We start from the raw sequence: 20,880 nt of genomic DNA, 5'->3' as shown, positions 1-20,880 counted from the left end.
CTGTTCTTATGTTTAGGAAATTTTATTATATACCGTTGCTATGTGCAACTAACTTCTATTTCACAACTAAGTAAATTGCCTTCACACTTTTACGAGCGGCTTCTTTGCTTTTTAGAGAGGTTAAGCGTGACGTTTATTTTCCCGCGAACGGCAAAAACGCAACTTCTGCCGTCTACCGTTTGGCATTCGTACGTGGAAATGAGTAGTTTTTTGTCTGTTATGGAGTGAATGTGTAATGTTTCCCTTATTTATAATGGATTGATTTAATAATTTGATAAAAAGGTAGCAAAATGAAAAGCCAGCTTGCGTTTGCCGTTTGCCATATAACGTCAAGCTTAATCTCTCTATTTATTTTTGCCAAAGCATCGATGCACTAAAGCATAGGATATATTTCGTTTACTGAAAATCGCGTTCGAATCAACGTAGGTACTACTAGAAGAAGCCTGATGATACCGCCGCTACCTGAATAAAATGGACTAACGTAATAGCACAGGCCAAAGCGAACTACTAAATTTCCATAATATCAGTAAACAAACATCGTTCTTTTTCAATGTTTGATGACATAGTGAACTCACGATTGACTCATCTTTCCCACTCGCAACGTCAATGTTTTATTAATGACAACTGAAAGTACCGCAATGCGTTTCGTTTTTTTCGAGCTTTACAACTTCTAAGTACATCAGTCTCGCTTTTGTTTTTAGACTTCAACTATAAAACTCAAAACTGAATCATCGAATTCTCTTTTAATAAATGATATCAATGCTATCTACGATTGTGACATAATATGAAAACATCGCGGATTATTTTAGGGATCATACAGCTACTACCTGAAATTGAGTCGTTGATCAAAGATTAATAAAAAAAAAAACCTTATTGCTGTGGTAGTAAAAAGTTTTAGATTTAGTCTAATCTAAATGGTGGACGTTCTACGCTAGCGCTGGTGGGAAAGTTTGGCTATACGGCAAATAATCAACTCTCTTTTGTGTCATAAGGTGGCTCTTTCAAGTGATTCACAAGTGGAAATAAATCGAATCACTTCCGTGCTTCATAAAAATGTAGTTTATGACTTTTCAGTTAACAAAACTAGCAATAACGTTAAAAGCAATTGACAATGAAATAAAATTTGCCGTTTTCGAACTTGGAAAACAGTCCCTGTTACGTCCAAAATTGGAAATTTGACCGGCGTTGGTATAAACATGCCGGTTTCAGGTATTCATTACAAAATCAAACATTCATGACTTTTTTCTTTGAGATAATGCTAAACGAGCATCGTTAATTGATTTTAGTACATACTTGTCAAAAAATGACCGCGTTATTTAATCAAAGAAAGTCAACATATTTCACAAGCTACAATGAACCCTAGGCATATATTGACATATGACGACTCTTACTAGTTTCATTCAAAAAAAATTGGTTGAACTAAAACCAAAATACAGAGCTTTCAAAAGAATAAATATTTCCACATTTCATGATAGAATAAAGCGACCATTAAACAGTGAGATAAAGGGAATATTTCAAAATGTAACGATACTGTTTTGGTTTCAAGAAATGTTGACTTCTTAACGAGATGATCGGCCAAACTCCAAATATTTCTAATTACTTTATCTGTCAATCATAATTGTAAAAGACAAACAATTCGTGTAATAACAAAAACCCGCTTAAAAGCAACGCCGTTGTTAGACGCGGTAAAATAGCAAGGGAACGGGCTAAAAAGAAAGAGCATAAAAAAACCATGACTCCGTCAACAGTTTTTCAACTGATTTGTGCTGCTTTGATCTCTTTTAACCACTTTGAAGGTAAGTCGCATTGCTCTCCTACTCTGAATTTATGGCTTGTTCACCTGATCGGGCGTGTTTTTGTTTCTCTATATCTTCGTAGCTTAAGAGCCCTAGCTTTACAAGGATAAAGTTAATTTACTGATGATCGAATTAACTGTAGCAGACATGAACGCGGATTATTTTGATTATTTTCTAGCAAAACAATGAGATAATCTACTTTGAGATTGCTCAAATCGTATTTCAATTAAAAGGAACTGTCGGCTCTTCCAAAAAAAAAATATATAGGAAAAAGTTAATACCGTGCATCATCAAAAGGGTACAATTTAAGAAGAATGGCGGATAAAAATACAACAAACAGTCGCGCATATTCGACGCTGATAAAAAACAAACTTGAAGGCTAGAAAAGATACGCTATAAAAAAGCAGAGTTTTCTCTTTTTCTCCCGACGCAAAAAGAGCAGTTCAAAACAAGTGATAAAAACACAACTTTTGCTCAGTTTATCATTTCAACGTTAAATTTTGTTTGAAACACGACCTACTGAAGAACTGTTTGAACCCTTTTTTTTTTCTTTCAGCCGACCCGTATGATATAGTAATTATCATAATTTATTACACCTTGCCCCATTTCAAGTACTTCGCTAAAAGAATATTCCTGCTGAAATCCTACAATTGCACCTCAAAAGCAAACGGAACTGAGATGACACCTTGACTTCCAACGCGTCATCTTGTTTCCGATGAGAAAATTTCTATTTTTATTAGTGCTGCAAATGCATTTATAACAAAATCAGAACTTTTTAAGACAGAACAAAATGAGATAAAATCGAAACTAGAAGTAATTTCGTTCTGTGTAATACATTAAGCAGACATTTATCGATCCATAATTTTATTACCTTACTTCGTAGTCCATCATGTAAACGTTGTTGCTTCTGCTTCTGCTCGGTATAACAAAAACAAATAAGCAAACAAACAGCTACACCCTCACTGACAACCCCAGTAACAACAATAGTGATTGTAATAATGAACCGTTTAACCAAGAAACAAAAGGGATTGTGTTAATCAAAGCAGCGTAAATCTGCTTTTCTACGTGGGGGGGGGGGGGGGGGTTTTTTTTTTTTGGGGGGGCCCCCCCCTTTTTAAAAAATTTAAAAAAAATTTCCCTTCCCATATAAAATATCACCCCTTTTTTATATCCAAACCCCCCCCGGGCCCCCCCCCCAAAAAAAAAAAGAACCCCCCCCCCCCCGGGTTCTACGTACATACTTGGTCCTATTTTGAACTGCATTCCATGTACAGCTCGGTACGTAGCTCTATCTGATACAAAATAAACTTGAAAAAAAAAAAAACATTTGTCAAACAAATGCAGTTGAGTATCAACTGGAAGATGATTGAGGTAAATAACGCCCTGTAGCAAATTTTGTAAAGCTGACGTTTCGCCTTGTGGCGTTGGCCCTTTGTCGGAGCACTGAGTGGATCAATAACAATGTGCTTTGACGAAGGGCTTACACTAAAAAAGTTAAGTGTTCAAAAGTCGCTACGGCATGTTATTTACCCTGATCGGCTTCCAGTTAATAATTACCTAAGTGTTTCACTTGCCCGCCTTAGCCAACGCAGCACGACAGTTTATTTAAAAACTTAATTAACTTGTTCATCAAAAAATACAAACTTAGTACATGTACACATGAGGGGGTCAGGGATAGCGCAGTGGTGAGAGCGCTCGCCTCCCACCAATGTGCCAATATTCCCGGACTCGGTGTTATACATGTATGTGGGTTGAGTTTGTTGTTGGTTCTTGTCCTTGCTCCGAGGGTTTTTCTCCGGGTTCTCCGGCTTTCCTCCCTCCACAAAAAACCAACACCTCCGAATTCAAATTCGATCAGGAATACACGGCCCCACAAGCTTCTAGCTTTTATCCTCATCCTGTCTAAATAAAAGGTAAATTATTTATTTTTATTTATTTATCTTCTTTGTATTATTTTTAAATATGTGATGTCCTGATGTGATCGCTGCGACATTCACTGTCTAAAGGATGGCTATTTTTATTGCATTTTCGATTTCAGACGTAACAGTAATTTAGACGTGATATAAATGGAGATTTTTATGCACAATTTTATGGCCTCCATTAGCACATATGCGTAGGAGTCGCAGTTTTGCATGATAAATACAAAATAAGTCAGTACTCACTTGATAACTCGGTCGTGAAAGATCTACAAAGCTACATATATGATTTGGAAGTTATTTAGCTATGTTTTAGCTATGATTTGGAAATTTTTTATGATTTAGCTATGATTTGGAAAAATTTCTCCATTTATTTCTGACTGCGCTATAATTAGTTAGTTTGCCCCTGTTTTCTCCTGCAAGCAAACGTTTGTAACATCTACTTATCTAGAATCTACTAAACAATCCCTAAATTTTTGTTTGTAGGAACTTGCTTGGATGAAGGATTTTGTAAAGGAAAGCAAGATGGAAATTACAAAGATCCACATACTTGTTTTGGATTCATCGCCTGCTCTGGAGGAAACACTAACAAGATGCCTTGCCCAGATGGACTGATGTTTAACGAAGAGAAAAATATGTGTGACTATCCAGAGAACACAGAGTGTGAGATCCCGGAAGGAGAAAGAGGTACCATGCTTTGTAGTTGAAATGGCTTAAAAAAAGGGGAAGCCTCGAGCCATATGGCCCATACTGCCGGAGCTTATCCCGATGTCGTTAGCATTAAGTGGCTAGGAATATCTCTACTCCCTACCGGAATGGGAGTGGGAGGCGGGGAGTACGCTCGACTCCGAGTTCAACGGCCCGGGTTCGAGGCCTGGCCTGGGCGCTGCGTTGTTTTCTTGGGCCAGACACTTTACTCTCACAGTGGCTCTCTCCACCCAGGTGTATAAATGGGTACCAGCGAATTTACTGCTGGGGGGTAACCCTGCGATGGACTAGCATCCCATAGAGGGGGGAGTAGCAATACTCCTAGTCACTTAATGCTACGGAAACCGGGATAAGCTCCGGCTGTATGGGCTACTTGGCTCGGACACAGACTTTTCCTTTACTTCGTGAATGGGATGCTAGTCCATTGCAGGGTACCCACCCCCCTAGCATTATGTCGCCGGTACCGATTTATACACCTGGGTGGAGATAGACACTATGTAAGTAAAGTGTCTTGCCCAAGGACTAGGTCACGCGGTGTATTGGGTTAAATTCTTTTTCTTTCGTTTATTGAGAACTATTACTTCAAATTGGAGGAGTGACAGTCCTTTTTTCGGTTTTATTGAAGAAATCACGACCACATATTCACAATCAAGGAACATTTTCGAGCATTGTTAATGATATTTTCACTGAAAATGAGATAAACGTAAAGGAGCTACGTCACGGGGATTTTGCAGATTTTTTTGTCTAAGCTGTCCTGAAATTAGTGTCAGGCAACTTAACCAATGGAAAACATTAATCTTTGAGCATTTAAAGGAAGATATAACTTATCTTGCCGGCATAAATCAAACTTCGACTATAAAGATCACTATAAAGATTTTTTGAAGGCATGGAGACAACTTGAAAAGTTAAGCCTTAATTTTACAAGTTGCAATCCATTTCTGTCTTAGTCATCCGCGCAGCCCAAAATGCTTGTTAACAGTTTTAGTGCTGTAATATAGCGATTGTTAATTAAAATGGACCATTATTATTAGGTCTCCTGCGACAAAAAAGTTTGAGCTGTTTAAAAAATATGTTTAAATTCGTGACAAAGGTCCTTTGAAAAAGTAGGCGACGTCCAAAAAAGTAGGACGTCTTTAAAAAAAAGAAGGGCGACGTCCAAAAGCAATCCGTTTTATAAATACAAAATACATATAAAAGCATGCTTATTTTTCGAGTATACATACTCTCGAGCTTAACCCTTACTATGCGCTAATTCCAGAGCAACTCGCTACAATTTTTTTTACAGATTCTCCTGATCTTGACGACTTGCCTTGTGGTATACGTCCCCCTATGTCCCGGATCGTCGGAGGTGAGACAGCCATTCCACACTCGTGGCCCTGGCAGGCGGAGCTACTCATCAAAAATGAGACCACTGGACAATTCAGTTTTAAGTGTGGTAGTACACTGGTGACACCACAGTACGTGGTAACAGCCGCTCATTGTGTTTTCGGTGTGCCCTTTCCACAGTCATACCAGATTCGACTCGGTAAGTGTGATTCACCTATTGATTGATTAGTTCCTGACTGATAGACATAAATCAATGTGCAGCTTAAATTATGAGCCAGAGACAGTCTGAGACAGCGTTTATTTCCCACACCTAAAACTATATAACTCGTGATCAGACATACTTACAACAGAGTACAGAACAGGACCTGATGTATCCGCGTGGCTATAAAACGCTTGCATCGCCTGATTGGATAACCCAAAAGCCCAACGTCAAAAATATAAACTTAACGTACATAGATTTTCCAACCAACTGAGTACAGGCTCGCCAATTGCAACCTATTGGGGTAAAAATCTTTTGGAGCAATGACAAGAACAAACAATTGTTCAACACATTATGACGTTGGATATCAGCCCGAGATTTTTCGGTGGAGACGAACACACTTTCCGCGGACATTTAATTACCCAATGCATTCCTCACTTTACTAGATATTTAGCCCTGGGCATATGCAAACTCGTAAGAGGTTTTGGGTGGGCGTACAACTAGGAGAACTAATAATCTCTGGAGAGGCTTAGAAGTGAAACTCAAAGAAAGCCACTCCAGTTAAACGTTTTGATTTGCATTCTCCTTAAAATTTGAAGGACAATGTCCTGCAAGGTCATTTATAAATTGATATGGGAAAGTTCGAAGGGATATGAGAGCTTATATACGGAGAGTCCGGGCGGAGAGTCTGACAGTGGCATTGAAAGAAAGTAAAAAGATGGGCTTATAGGCGGAAGGGAGGAGCACTGGAGGAGGAAAGGAGGTTATAATCCATGTCTTACGGTTTCAGGATTCCACTTAAACTTCAAACTGCCTTTAAATTTTTAGGTGTTCACGACCGCACAGTATCAGACCAAGTACAGAGCATCAGTGTCTCTGAGATCCACATCAACAAAAGAGCCATGACTAAAGGTTATGGTGATGACATTGCACTAATAAAGCTCTCCCGTCCGGCTCTTCTCAATGGAAGAGTTGGTTTGGCTTGTCTACCAAGTGGACGAAAGACGGATCGAGTAACTCCGGGCACAATGTGCTATCTTACCGGTAAATGTTTAGTTTGGTGTGTCTAAAAATTACATTTTATTTTAAGTAGGTTCAGTTAGGAGGCGGGATGATCCAATGGTATGTGAGGTCCGAGTAAGATGCAAATGGGATGCTTCTCATAAGTAGGATGCTTTATTCCTGCAAAGACCCTTAGAAATTCGATTCACTGAAATATATATAATGGCAAAGCGAATTGTTGGTAAAATCTTGTCAAAAGGGGAAAGCAATCTGCAACGCACTGTACTAACATTTCCACGTGTGGGAAAGAGAGGAAATGGTGAGGGACTACAAGCATTTTTTTTAATTCTTCAGAAACTGAGGAATAGTGCTCGTACTCCTTGTTTATAGACATTATTTCTTCCTCTTAGGTTGGGGAAGCTCTTCTTTCCAAGGAGAAAAGTCCAAAATTCTTATGCAAGCTAAGATGCCCATAGTTGACTACAATGCCTGCGCACAAGCCAACAAAAACCTCGGGGAAGTTGTAGATACATCGATGGTATGTGCAGGCTATGGTGGAGACAGCAAAATTAGCGGTTGCCATGGAGACAGTGGTGGTCCCCTTGTTTGCCAGGACAAAAATACAGGACGCTGGACTCTGCGTGGTGCGGTCAGTTGGGGAGACCATTACTGTAACGGAGGGCCGACCTACTCTGTGTTTGTAAGGATCAATAGTTACATCGACTGGATAAAATGCAAGATGACGTCACAACCATTGCAGCCACGTAGGTTTATGAATATAATATTAAGGGCCCATTACAGTATCTCGTTGCCAAGCTACGCGGTTGCCATGCAAGTGCAATTTTATTTCCGGTTTTCTCGCATTAGCGGCTAAATTTTGCACGAGTTTAGTTCCCTTTCGGTTGATTCTGAACCATATTCCTAGGCCCTTAAACGAACCAATTTTAAAATTTAACGAAGTTGGTCAAGATTGGAAGATGATCGGGACGTATTATGAAACATGATCTTGAAAATTCTAGACCAAAGTGAGAAAAAAATGAAATCTGTGACCTAGCTATGTAAGCGTTAAATTACGTTACATTATAAACGCGAATACATACAAAAGAGCCGTTGGTTAGACAATAACTTCGTTCGCGTTTTGTTATGTTTTATTAATAGTTGAGTCTTTTTCTTTCAGCTGAGGATTGTGTCGACATTCATGACTACTGCGGCACTTGGAAAGGATACAACCTGTGTGAAAACTCCTACTTTCGTAACATGCTGAAAACATTCTACTGCAAGAAAACCTGCAATGCTTGCTAAAGTAAGTTCCTGACGGATGATTTTTATCCACAATTAACTGCACAAAAGTTTTTTTATTTGATTTATTGTTTAAATGCTACTGGGAATGCAGTGTACAAAATAGCGAACATCGAGCTTCAGCTAACGGCTCCCTAAGGGAGACACGATTTGCTCAATGATAAAAGCTTTGGAATTTGGATCAAATGGTTCGGGTGTGAGTGTTGCCTGTGGTCATTGTGCTGTGTTTTTTGGGAAAGATACTTACTTTTCAACCCTTACAGTATCATGATATTTATACCCCACCTACCTTAGAGTGTAAATGAAAAACATTTAGGGCACTGGAAGAAAAAGAAGAAGGTAGAAAGGGAAGGGAGGAAGGGAAGGGATGTGGGGGGGGGGGGGGGTCGCGGCGAAATTAAACAAGAGCGGTCCATCAAGCCATCAGTGTGAAGTTACAATACTTCTTATATCCTAGTGCTTGCGCGAAGACTGGATAGTAAAAAAAGTGGAGAGCTATCCTCGTAGAAGTCGAAATAAGTCCTGCGTTCCTGGTGCAGCTCTACCCTTAAGTTTTCCGCTGCTAAAGATGCCTTTTTTTATCTTTTCGTAGGATCAGATGCCGGTTCGGAAAGATTGCTTCAATACAACAACGGAACTGAGCAGAAGAGAATTCTAGCTACTACTATTCGTTTTGTAAATGAGAAACAAATTGCTTTGTATGCTTAAGCTTTGATTTTTGTTTGTTTGTTTGTTTGATTGTTTTCATTTGATTTCGCATTTTGATTCGTGAAATAATTTATGTCAATAAAAATGAGCCAGGGAAAATAGTAAAGTGTCACAATTAGAACTATTTGAAATACCCTACGAGAAACAGAATGGATCTTAGATACCTCTTACCGCGTGCCACGGCCCAACCAACTATAGAGGGACAGGCGGCTGTGGGGGGGGGGGGGGGTGCAGGTCATGTCGACCCATTGCACGATTACCACAATCCAGGTCACGTCGCCCCAAAACTGTATTACATCGCGGCAGACGCTAAAGTCATGTCGTCCCCAAATAACAGAGGAAACAAATAGTTCAAATGAACATAACATGGTTTGAATAAAATCACAATCAGTTATTTTGAATTCATGCGGGAATAAAGCTGATTACAAAACTGAGTACAGTAAACTCTCTCTAATACGGACAACTACGCTACCGGCCTCAACTGTCCGTCTTATAGAGGATTCCGCCTTATACAGTCAACTCTCACTATAATGGGCAGTAAGAATAGATTTCCACTGACGCGTAAATCTGTAAGTATGTTATCCTAAGGCGCTGACTAGTTCGGTCGTGGTGGTTGGGAGAACTCCTTTATAAAAAAAATGGGGGTGTCCGTCGTACTATAGACTGGGATACAATTTGTGAATTGGTATCGCTTAGGGTGCTAAAACCTAAAATGATCACCACTAGAGTGGGGCAACTGTTGCGCAAGTGACTTATATTCCTAAGTTATTTACTTGAAGACAGCCACCCAGTAATCAAATTTTCAGCGCCAGTTAATTTGTCGTTTAGACTGATTTGTATCTCTCAGAATGAGATTCTGCTATCTTTTAGGGGTGTTTTCGAAATTTTCCGAGAGCACCCCGTCATTTTTATTGCCGGAGTCCCCTTGGGTGACATGACCCTACCAAATTTGTCGCAGGAATTGATTTACCTTTTACTTAGTGTTTCATTCGCTCGCTGGCGCAGAGAAACTTCTTCAAAAAATATTTCTTAAAAGAAACTAATTATAAAAGCAAAACAAAAAGACAAGAGTAATATGTTACAAAACAACAGAAAAAGTTGCTGTCCTATAAATGATAAAAAACATATATTTATTGCTTTCGAGGATTTTATTTTTTTACTATTTCGAATTGTATGTCTTTTATAATAAATAAGTATGATGAACTCAATAACTTTTAAATTTCTTTTTTATTTGACAGCATGCGCAGAAGACCTGATTGTAAGCCCATTCTTGATCTAAACGCATATCTGCTACATAACCATACCATTCGCATCTTTTTATCGTATAGTCGTTAGTGAACTCCAAATGTGTGTTAATACATTCCTTTTCAATTCACAGCCGCAGATCAGTCCGATGACTTTTAGTCTAGTCTTGAACGCATGTATGTTATATAACTATGCAATTAACACTTAATCTGAACTCGCTTTAGTTGACGTCGATTTTCTTTTATAGTATTGTTACGTTTTATATAAATAAAGGTGTTTCTGAAACGTGATCTTCTAGCAAGAACAGACGCACGCATTAAAATATCCTTCTGTTTTTCGAAGTTGATGTGCAAAACATTTATAAATAGTTTCCAAACGTGTGTTAATACGTTCCTTATAAATTTACAGTCGAAGATTTGTCCGACGTCTTTAAGTCCAGTCTTGAAAGCATATCTGCTATATAACTATGCCATTCACATCTTTACCGTATAGTCGTTAGTGAACTTCAAGTTGTGAGAAATGTGGCTCCGAGTTGTGGCAATTAACACTTTATCTGAACACGATTTAGTTGATGTCGATTTTCTTTTATAGTATTGTTACTTGTTATATAAATAAAGGTGTTTCTGAAACGTGATCTTTTAGCAAGAACAGACGCACGCATTAAACTATCCTTCTGCTTTTCGAAGTTGATGTGCAAAACATTTATTAATAATTTCCAAATGTGTGTTAATACATTCCTTATAAATTTACAGCCGAAGATCTGTCCGACGTCTTTAAGTCCAGTCTTGAACGCATATCTGTTATATAACTATGCCACACGCATCTTGTTTTTCTTACAATCGTTTATGAATTTCAAGTTGTAGGAGATTAACGCGGGAGACACTTAACACTATCCGCTTAATACGCCTTAGTTGATGCCAATTTTCTTTTATATTATTGTTACACTTTATATAAAGGTGTTTCTGAAACGTGATCTTTTAGCAACACGCACGCATTAATCCTCTCTTTCGGGGTCCATCTCGGTCCCCGAGCTCCGCGTCTCTCCCCATCCTCGCATGCGGGGGCCTCACTTCCGCTTATACGCCTCAGTTGATCAATTTTCTTTTATATTATTGTTACACTTTATATAAAGGTGTTTCTGAAAGGTGATTTTGTAGCAAGATCAGACGCACGCATTAAAATATCCTTCTGCTTTTCGAAGTTGATGTGCAAAACAGTTATTAATACTTTCCAAATGTGTGTTAATACATTCCTTCTCAATTCACAGCCGCAGATCTGTCCGATGTCTTTTAGTCTAGTCTTGAACGCATGTATGTTATATAACTATGCCATTCACATCTTGTTTCCTTACAATCGTTCATGACGAACTTCACGTTGTAGGAAGTTAACGCGCGAGACACTTAACCGCACTATCTCTAAATACCCCTCAGTTGATGCCGATTTCTTTTGTATTATTGTTACGTTTTATATAAATGTGTTTCTGAAACGTGATTTTGTAGCAAAATCAGACGCACGCATTAAAATATCCTTCTGTGTTTTGAAGTTGATGTGCAAAACAACTATTAATACTTTCCAAATGTGTGTTAATGCATTCCTTTTAAATTTACGGCCGAAGATCTGTCCGACGTTTTTAACCCCCGTATTGAACGCATGTCTGTTATATAACTATGCCATTCGCATCTTGTTTCCTTACAATCGTTAATGAATTTCAAGTAGTAGTTGTAGGAAGTTAACGCGCGATCGAAACACTTAACACTTTCTCTAAATAGACCTCAGTTGATGCCGATTTTCTTTTATATTATTGTTACGTTTTATATAAAGGTGTTTCTGAACCGCGACATATATCTTTCTGCAAAAGCAGACGCGCATAATTTTGTTGGCTGCGGTCACACCTACGGCGTAACTAAAGTTTAACTTAAGTTAGTCTCAAGTTACATGACGTCATACCTAACTGTAGTTAGTGCTTTCAGTCAATTTTGCGGTCACACCGATGCAGTTAACTACAGTTAGCTCTGATTATCCTTTTAATAATTATGAATTAAAATTAGTTCATGGCGGCCCTTGTTGTTGATCCGTTTAATGTAAAAAAAAAATCAACGGTAAAAACTGTCTCTCGTTGTCCCCCCCCCCCCCCCCCCCTGTATTGTACGGAAACTCGTAGAAAAAAAAAATACAGTTGTAAAGTAAAACTTTTAACGGATGCTAGAAGCCGAGGAATTCAAGCTTCATTTTTGCTCACATTGGTTATATGTAATTTCTTGACATGTTGTTTTCCTTTTTCCCTTGGCTTCACGTGCACGCTTCCTTGTATATCATGTTCATCTTGCACGTGCGAAAAGAATTGTCACTTTCTGATTGGTTATTCGTTTGTAAACTTAAGACTAACCCGTGAACGTGCTTGGGTATAACTTTAGTTTTTGGATTACCAAGGCGTAAGAGTGAACAGAAAAGCGGTCACATTGGCCGAAATAATTAACTAAAGTTATATCCGTCTTAACTATAGTTAGTAGCCTAGATGTGACCGCAGCCCTAATATCGTTCTGTTTTACAAAGAGGATGCACAAAACACATTTTAAAACTTTAATTCTCCAAGTGTGTTTAATACTGAATTTCTTTTGCGTTGTTTTCATGTTTTATAAACTACTTGTTTCTGAAACTTGACCCTCAAGAATCGTATGGGATAACTCAGTTTTATCTAACCAAACATGTTTTATTATAAACTATACATGAATTACTCGAGTGTTTTTTAAACAAGCACAGCTGTACACAGAAATATAACACTGCCCACTTTTAAAAATTACTTTCATAAAATATGTTGTACTTATTTTATGATAGTTGTTTATATAAAATAATAAGGTTTTAAAAAACATACCCAAAAGTATTACTTTAAAAACTCAGTTAACACAGTTAATTATAAGATAACTGACCATGGCTCTGTTTGGCATGAAAAAAGAGCTCTTCGAGCCACGACTGAATTTTTTTGCCAAGTTTAAAAGTTTAATTTTCATTCCTTGAAAATATATGAGCAGGTGATTCAAACATTTCTTTGATGCACATGATAACAGATAAACGGCGGAATGTCTATTACGTTGATATAAGATATTTTCATCCTACATGACTTTGTATGTCTGAGTGGCACACTCGTGTAGGCATCTGACTGGGAAGCGAGAGGTCTCGAGTTCGAGTATCTTTTTTTTTTTCTTTTTTAACCCGAAGTACTAAAATAGTTTGTTTATTTTATTGCTCTGTAGGTATGCATTGCAGAATAATTTACATGTAAGCCGTTAACCCTATTCAGACCGGGCTTTTTCGGAAGCCCCCCCTATGTAACTTCCAGAATATTTAAGCAATCACCATGAAACTTATAGGATATATTGTACGTCCGAAACTCTTTCTTTCGGTATACGTCACGTGGGATGGTGACGTCACATCACGTGACAATTACATCATGATGTCAAAACAGCCGCCATCTTGGATCCGCCATCTTGGATTTCAAAATTTTTCCAAAATGCCAGAAAATCACCCAAAATCACTGCAAAGTACTCAAAATGAATAAAAATGTGCTTTAAACGCGTAAAAATGTAAAAATAATTCCATTTAAGTTGATTTTTATTAACAGAAACACGCAAAATTACAAATTTGGGAAAACATGCCTGTCAAAATGCCGTTGCCATGGTGATGTCAAGTTCCTGAGACATCATCCAACCCTACCAAATTGTTGCCAGATAAATTTTAGGAAAACTCAGAAAGTTTGGCAGCGTTTGGTTAAATCTTAAAAAAGTGATAAAAGTTCAAAGTCAGCGCGGGCCTCAAAAGGCCCCCCCCCCCCCCGGTCTGAATAGGGTTAAGTAATAACGCTGTAAATAAATATATCAGAACATATAGACTGATTCAGGTACAAATGTAATTGTGCTGTTTCATCTGAAAAGCTTTTCCTTTTCTTGTGAACAAGCAGCCAACGCTCTGGTTTCTAGATAGATCCATCGTTAATGAAGCTTATGTGAAACCCGATTTAGTTTTCGAATGCTCCTACATGTACGACGGTAGCTCCACAGATATATACGAAAGCGATCGATCGTTACATCGCTTTTGCGGCTCTCGATTTCCACTTTTTCGGCGGTCGAATACTTTCTACACATAATAGTCAGCCATAGTTTGTTTCTTTGCTTCTTGTTTTTCTTGTTAACCCCTTTAAATTTAAAAGGCCGCCTTTATACGGCCGCCTTGCTACACTCTTTTTTTCTAGTATATCTGCTGGTCAGCGAAGTTGCAATGAGAAGTTAACAGATGATGGACCGACCGACCAACGAGTGCCATTGGGCTAGCTGCTAAACTCCTGAATAAATTCAGTCGTAAAAAGGAAACTCTTTGTTAACCAATGGCAAAATAGAGTCTACTTTACTTTCAGAATATTTTGGGGGTTGGAAAGTTTATTCGTCTAGTTTATAGCTTTAAGTTCAGAAAACGTATATTGGTCATAAGTTATACTTTTGTTATACCTAATGTTTGCCATTCAATGGCTCAAGACCGAAGCCTGGAAATCATGGGTTTTTTTTTTCAAGTAAAATAACATGATATGAATGGCATAGTTACGTAACAGGTACGGTTCAAGATCAAGAAAGATCTTGAACTTGTAATTAAAGAAGAAGAATATATCACAAAAAGATCAAGTGCTTTGAAAATAGTCACAGAGAACTGTTAATGAACTTCCAGTTGTAGGAAGTCAACCCACAAAACACTTGACACTTTCTCCAAATATGTCGCAGTTGATGCCGATTTTTTTTTTAATTATTTGCTACTTTTTACATTCAGTTGATTCAGAAACGTGCTTCTAAAGTAAAATCAGACGCACGTATGCAAATCACTTAGTTTTATCACTTCTGACCAGTATAATGTTAAACTATATATAAATTTCTCCAGTGTTTGTAAAAAATAGCACAATTTTAAACTGCTACTGATTGCAAAACTATTAAAATATCGTAACATTGCTACTTTAAAATTCGGTAAACACAATATTAAGGTACAGACGATGTTTTTTTCGTCATTAAAAGGAAACTCTATGTTAATGAATTAAAAGAAAGAGTCTTCTTTATTTCCACATGTCACTGATAAACTGCATAAATTATATTTTTGTCCTATTTTAATACGAATTTATATCTATCAGAAGTTAAGTTCAGAAAACTTATGTTGTTCAAAAAATTGTGCTTTTTCTATATCTATTTTCTTCCATTTGGCTCGAGGCCGAAAGTGATACAGTGATTTTAATTTTGATCCGTGCATAGAATTTGATTAAAAACAGAAGTTACATAACTTGATTTTAATACACGCCCTCATAACGGAATGTTCTCGAATTTCTAGTTACGTAACGAATATGTTCACAGTAAGACTATCCGACACCAAACAGTTATCCCGAGCTGGACTGACCACCCATGCAAAAAAGCTTTTTTAAATTATTATTTCCGTATAATTATATTTTTGTCAAATATCAGATTAAAAAAATGTGCGAAATATATTAAAAATGTGGTTGTTTTCTCGATTTTTTTGGTGTGTACTATATTAAATGCCGAGCAAAAAGAACTATTGCTTTAACTGTTTTTTAAAAGTTGGGAAATCATTCTTTGTTTTTCTTCTGTTGATAAGTTTTTGACTTTGATTATCGAACCTGCGTTTTAACTCACAGAAGACAGTGTAACACCCGTAATTGGGAAAAGGGTTGGTTTCCTGAAAACACCCACAGTTAAACGTCTGTCTGGCTAAGTTGGTTCCTGAATGTAAAGAATAAATCTATTATTTCATTCAAAACACCGCAAAAAAGACATGAAAAACTTCACTTTCCTATTTGTAAGGGATCATTCTAGAACGCTGTTGTATAAGCTGTTTAACATTTCGAAAACGTCATTTAAAGAAAGAATAAAGCGAAAAGATTTGAAGTTTAGTTCCGTTTAAATCATCCGCATTGGCGTGTTGTGACAGTTGTTACTAAGAGACGCGCAAAGGCTCAGCTGCCAATCAAAGGACGGACGAATTGTATTGGCTGGCCACTGACCAGAACCAACGTTCCTTTCTTTGTTTTTCTTTTCAATTAAAGAGGCGTAGACTTCTTCGACGACACGATTTAAATCTAAGTTTGGCAGTAGACTCTACCAGTCTTCGTTTACCACTCAAACGGACTTCACGGCCTCTGAGACGTAAACTACGGAAGAAAAACACTCCGAAGAGAAAAGAAAGGTACGCATCAAATTTAAATAACCAAAACGCTTCTTGCTTAAAATTCTACCAACAGTACAGCAAAAATGTTATAAAACAAAATTATATCTTCTTTTATTTTTTTAAAAAAATCGAAAGAAAGAATTCCAAGATCTTTTAAGTACATTATGGCTTGTCCTGAAGCGTTAACAAGTCCGAATTTAATTTGTTCTCTGTAGAAACTATAATTCGGGTCGTTTTTAACAGATCTTTGTCAGTCCTCAATTATATCTTTAAAGGTATATTACGGTTTGCCTTGAAGCTCTTAAGGGGAAAAGAAGTTCGAATTGTTTCCTGAAGTAACACTGCTATAGTTCGGTTCGTTTTCCTCAGATCTTAGTTTTTGTTTTCCTTTTCAGAAAAATAAAGATGATACTATTCAGACCAGTTTATCAAAAATGATATATAATATCTTAAAAAAGCTTGGGTCCTTTTTGCGTTTACGAGTGAAGCTATATCTTCAATACCTGGAAGGAAAACTTTAATTGAAATATGCAGCTACACAACAGTACTTTTAAAAAATATTTTCCTAGATTTACTTAAATCTACAAGGCCAAAAGAAAATTGGTGAAAAAAAATGAGTTTGTGAAAAATCTTGATTACGTAACGAAAGAACAATTAATTTAAAATATGACTATAAATCTTTAAACGTGATGGAAATGTCACGTGCAATTAACCAATGGCAAATTTGGGTGCAATGGAGTTGAATGTTACATAATAACAAAATTGAAATGTCACGAACGTCACAGACTGAGAGCAATGGATTTCAATGTTACATAATAAGTAGATCGAAATATTGCAAATGGCATATTATGTAATAGACGTCGCGTTCGAGTAAAAGAGGTCAGACGGATCTGTAAAACAGAGAGGGATGTGGAAATTTTCATTTCGTATGCCAGAATAATTTATATGTTGACACACATAGGAAATTAATATTTGAAAATAACAACAGCATAGAAAAATAACATAGAACTGTCGCTAAGTTTCGGCCGCTATTTTCCTTCTGAGGATAAGGAATTTTTTAACCCATTCCTTGTCCGGTTTATTTTCTCCCTGATGCACGTGCAATATATATTCATTCAAATTCCTGCTCTTGGCCAGTCACGATTCTATGATGAATGAATAAAATTGAAAGTACGGGAGTATGTGTTTATTCAGTTCATCTAAGTAAGATCCTCTTACAATGTTCTTCGATCGAAAATCTTTGGCAAACTTTGGTAATCTACCGACAAATCCGTATGGCCTTCGAACATTACTCGGCACTTGTTTTTCTTCTGTTGATAAGTTTTTGACTTTGATTATCAAACCTGCGTTTTAACACACAGAAGACAGTGTAACACCCTTTATTAGGAAAAGTGTTGGTTTCCTGTAAACACCCACAGTTAAACGTATGTCTGGCTAAGTTGGTTCCTGAATGTAAAGAATAAATCTATTATTTCATTCAAAACACCGCAAAAAAGACATGAAAAATTTCACTTTCCTATTTGTAAGGGATCATTCTAGAACGCTGTTGTATAAGGTGTTTAACATTTCGAAAACGTCATTTAAAGAAAGAATAAAGCGAAATGATTTGAAGTTTAGTTCCGTTTAAATCATCCGCATTGGCGTGTTGTGACAGTTATTACTAAGAGACGCGCAAAGGCTCAGCTGCCAATCAAAGGACGGACGAATTGTATTGGCTGGCCACCAGAACCAACGTTCCTTTCTTTGTTTTTCTTTTCAATTAAAGAGGCGTAGACTTCTTCGACGACACGATTTAAATCTAAGTTTGGCAGTAGACTCTACCAGTCTTCGTTTACCACTCAAACGGACTTCACGGCCTCTGAGACGTAAACTACGGAAGAAAAACACTCCGAAGAGGAAAGAAAGGTACGCTTCAAATTTAAATAACCAAAACGTTTCTTGCTTAAAATTCTACCAACAGTGCAGCAAAAATGTTATATCAAAATTATATCTTCTTTTTATTTAAAAAAAAAATCGAAAGGAAGGAATCCAAGATCTTTTAAGTACATTATGGCTTGTCCTGAAGCGTTAACAAGTCCGAATTTAATTTGTTCCCTGTAGAAACTATAATTCGGGTCGTTTTTAACAGATCTTTGTCAGTCCTTTATTATATCTTTAAAAGGAAATCCAAGATCTTTTAAGTATATTACGGTTTGCCTTGAAGCTCTTAAGGGGGAAAGAAGTTCGAATTTACTTTGTTCCCTGATGTAACACTGCTATGGTTCGTTTTTCTCAGACCTTTGTCAGCTAAAAGAGATTATTAGTTTTCTTCCTTGTCAGAGAAATGAAGATGATATTATTCAGACCAGTTTATCAAAAATAAGATATAATACTTAAAAAAAAAACTTGGGCCATTTTTTGCGTTTGCGAGTGCCGCTATCGTCAATACCTGGAAGGAAAACTTTAATTGAAATATGGAGCTACACAACATTACTTTTAAAAATCCAGGAGCCCAAAAGAAAGTTGGTGAAATTAATGAGTTTGAGAAAAATCTTGATTACGTAACGAAAGCACAATTAATTTAAAATACGACTATAAAGTCTTTAACCGTAATGGAAATGTCACGTGCAATTAACCAATGACGAATTTGGGTGCAATGGAGTTGAAGTTACGTAATGACAAAATTGAAATGTCACGTGCGGTTTACCAGTACGGGAAACAAAAAGACTAAGTGCAATGGATTTTAATGTTACATAATAAGGAAATTGAAGTATTGCAAATGGCATATTATGTAATAGACGTCGCGTTCGAGTAAAAGAGGTCAGACGGATCTGTAAAACAGAGAGGGATGTGGAAATTTTCATTTCGTACGCCAGAATAATTTATATTTTGACACACATACATGCAAAGAAAAGATAATTGGAAATTAATATTTGAAAATAACAACAGCATAGAAAAATAACACAGAACTGTCGCTAAGTTTCGGCCGCTATTTTCCTTCTGAGGATAAGGAATTTTTTTAACCCATTCCTTGTCCGGTTTATTTTCTCCCTGATGCATGTGCAATATATATTCATTCAAATTCCTGCTCTTGGCCAGTCACGATTCTATGATGAATGAATAAAATTGAAAGTACGGGAGTATGGGTTTATTCAGTTCATCTAAGTAAGATCCTCTTACAATGTTCTTCGATCGAAAATCTTTGGCAAACTTCGTTAATCTTCCGACAAATTCGTATGGCCTTCGAACAACACTCGACAATCTTCGTAGATCTTCGGTATAGAAATTGCTTCAAATGCTACAAGTTGCTCGAAAGGGAAAAGTTCCTTAAGGAAAAACGGTTGCTCGAAATCCCGGCTCGAAATATAAAAAGTTGCCAGAAAGTTGCCGAGCAAATTGTGGAAAGCCCTAACATTTTTTTAACGAATTTGCAAGAGTGTTTTTAGAGACATCCAATAAAATGTTAATTAGACGCTTTCAGTTTGGGAACTAGTTATCACGTGACTAGCTCAGATTCGCCTTGTACATTGTATGATTTGATCAGTTTAAACATAGTTTTAATTGACCTTTTGCCTTCACTACCTTGTACTTATAGCTATGCCCTTTACTGAAAACCAGTGAGCAATGGGGATATTGTCGCTGTGCTTTGTTGTCGTTCTTGCTTTTCTTCTCCCTTTTATTGGAAGGGGACATTATGCTACAGGTTTTGCAGGTAAGAAGTGTGAGGATTTTTAACACGCATTTCGCCAGGGCTTCAAGTATTAATTGAATAAAATTATGTACCAAAATTTTTAACAGCTTAGTGCAAACTTCTGTGTTATTGTTTCAAATAACTTATCAAAAGACATCATTTCTCTTAAGAAATGTGAGAAAGGCCGCTTAATTAAAAGCGGCCTTCACACGACAAACCTTAGTAGGTTCTTGCGAACTTTGAAATTCATTTTCTCATCAAGCATTGAGAAAATCAGAGGGTAATTTTTAATCTTTTTTAATCTTTATTGCTCCATAAAATTATACGGTTGCTGGCAAATACGAACTAGGCGTAAAAAATGTTAAATTGAGAAAGAGAAACGTGCCTAAATTTATTTTCGGTAACCTTAATTAAGAGTCTATTAAGTGATATCAACTTTTCAGTATTTTTAGATAAATAACTGTTTCCCTTCATGACCAGGGAATGCTTGCTTCACGAAGCCTGTTGGAATGTCTGATAAAAGTGTTATGATAATCCATTCTGTGGTCTTATTTAGATCTAATAATATTTTTGATAGTGAAACAGTTTGTGACAACTCTTGCGGCTCAAGGCGAAGGAACCTGGTGTTAGTTATATTAGGAATGCTTGTATAATATCCTAACATTCCTTCGAAGTACCTGTACAGTTGGGACCTCTTTCGCATGAAAAAAGAGGGACTCACTGCTTCTCCTAGATGCGAGGAGTGGAGTGTCTCACAATGGCAGTGTAATATATATATACTCTGACGCTTGTTGGCAATCA

At 37.1% G+C, this 20,880-nt stretch overlaps 1 protein-coding gene across 1 annotated transcript; it reads left to right on the top strand.

The window, feature by feature from the left end:
• LOC144657220 (chymotrypsin-like elastase family member 3B) lies at window positions 1–9,060 on the top strand. Its single transcript, XM_078517525.1, has 7 exons — window positions 1–1,796; window positions 4,199–4,399; window positions 5,706–5,945; window positions 6,774–6,989; window positions 7,358–7,711; window positions 8,125–8,250; window positions 8,839–9,060. The coding sequence occupies exons 1-6, from the start codon at window positions 1,733–1,735 to the stop codon at window positions 8,247–8,249; spliced, it is 1,200 nt and encodes a 399-aa protein (XP_078373651.1). The 5' UTR covers window positions 1–1,732; the 3' UTR covers window position 8,250; window positions 8,839–9,060.
• Window positions 9,061–20,880: the final 11,820 nt, after the last annotated feature.

The sequence above is a fragment of the Oculina patagonica genome, chromosome 6 (assembly GCF_052425735.1).
Source record: "Oculina patagonica isolate OP01 chromosome 6, crgOcupat, whole genome shotgun sequence".
Taxonomy (NCBI): Eukaryota; Metazoa; Cnidaria; class Anthozoa; order Scleractinia; family Oculinidae; genus Oculina; species Oculina patagonica.
This window is presented reverse-complemented; position numbering and strand designations above follow the sequence as displayed.

Coding starts and splice junctions, on each gene's coding strand:
- LOC144657220 (XM_078517525.1), top strand. CDS start 1,733: ATGACTCCGTCAACAGTTTTTCAACTGATTTGTGCTGCTTTGATCTCT. Junction 1,797..4,198: donor CTCTTTTAACCACTTTGAAG/GTAAGTCGCATT, acceptor TTTTGTTTGTAG/GAACTTGCTTGGATGAAGGA. Junction 4,400..5,705: donor GATCCCGGAAGGAGAAAGAG/GTACCATGCTTT, acceptor TTTTTTTTACAG/ATTCTCCTGATCTTGACGAC.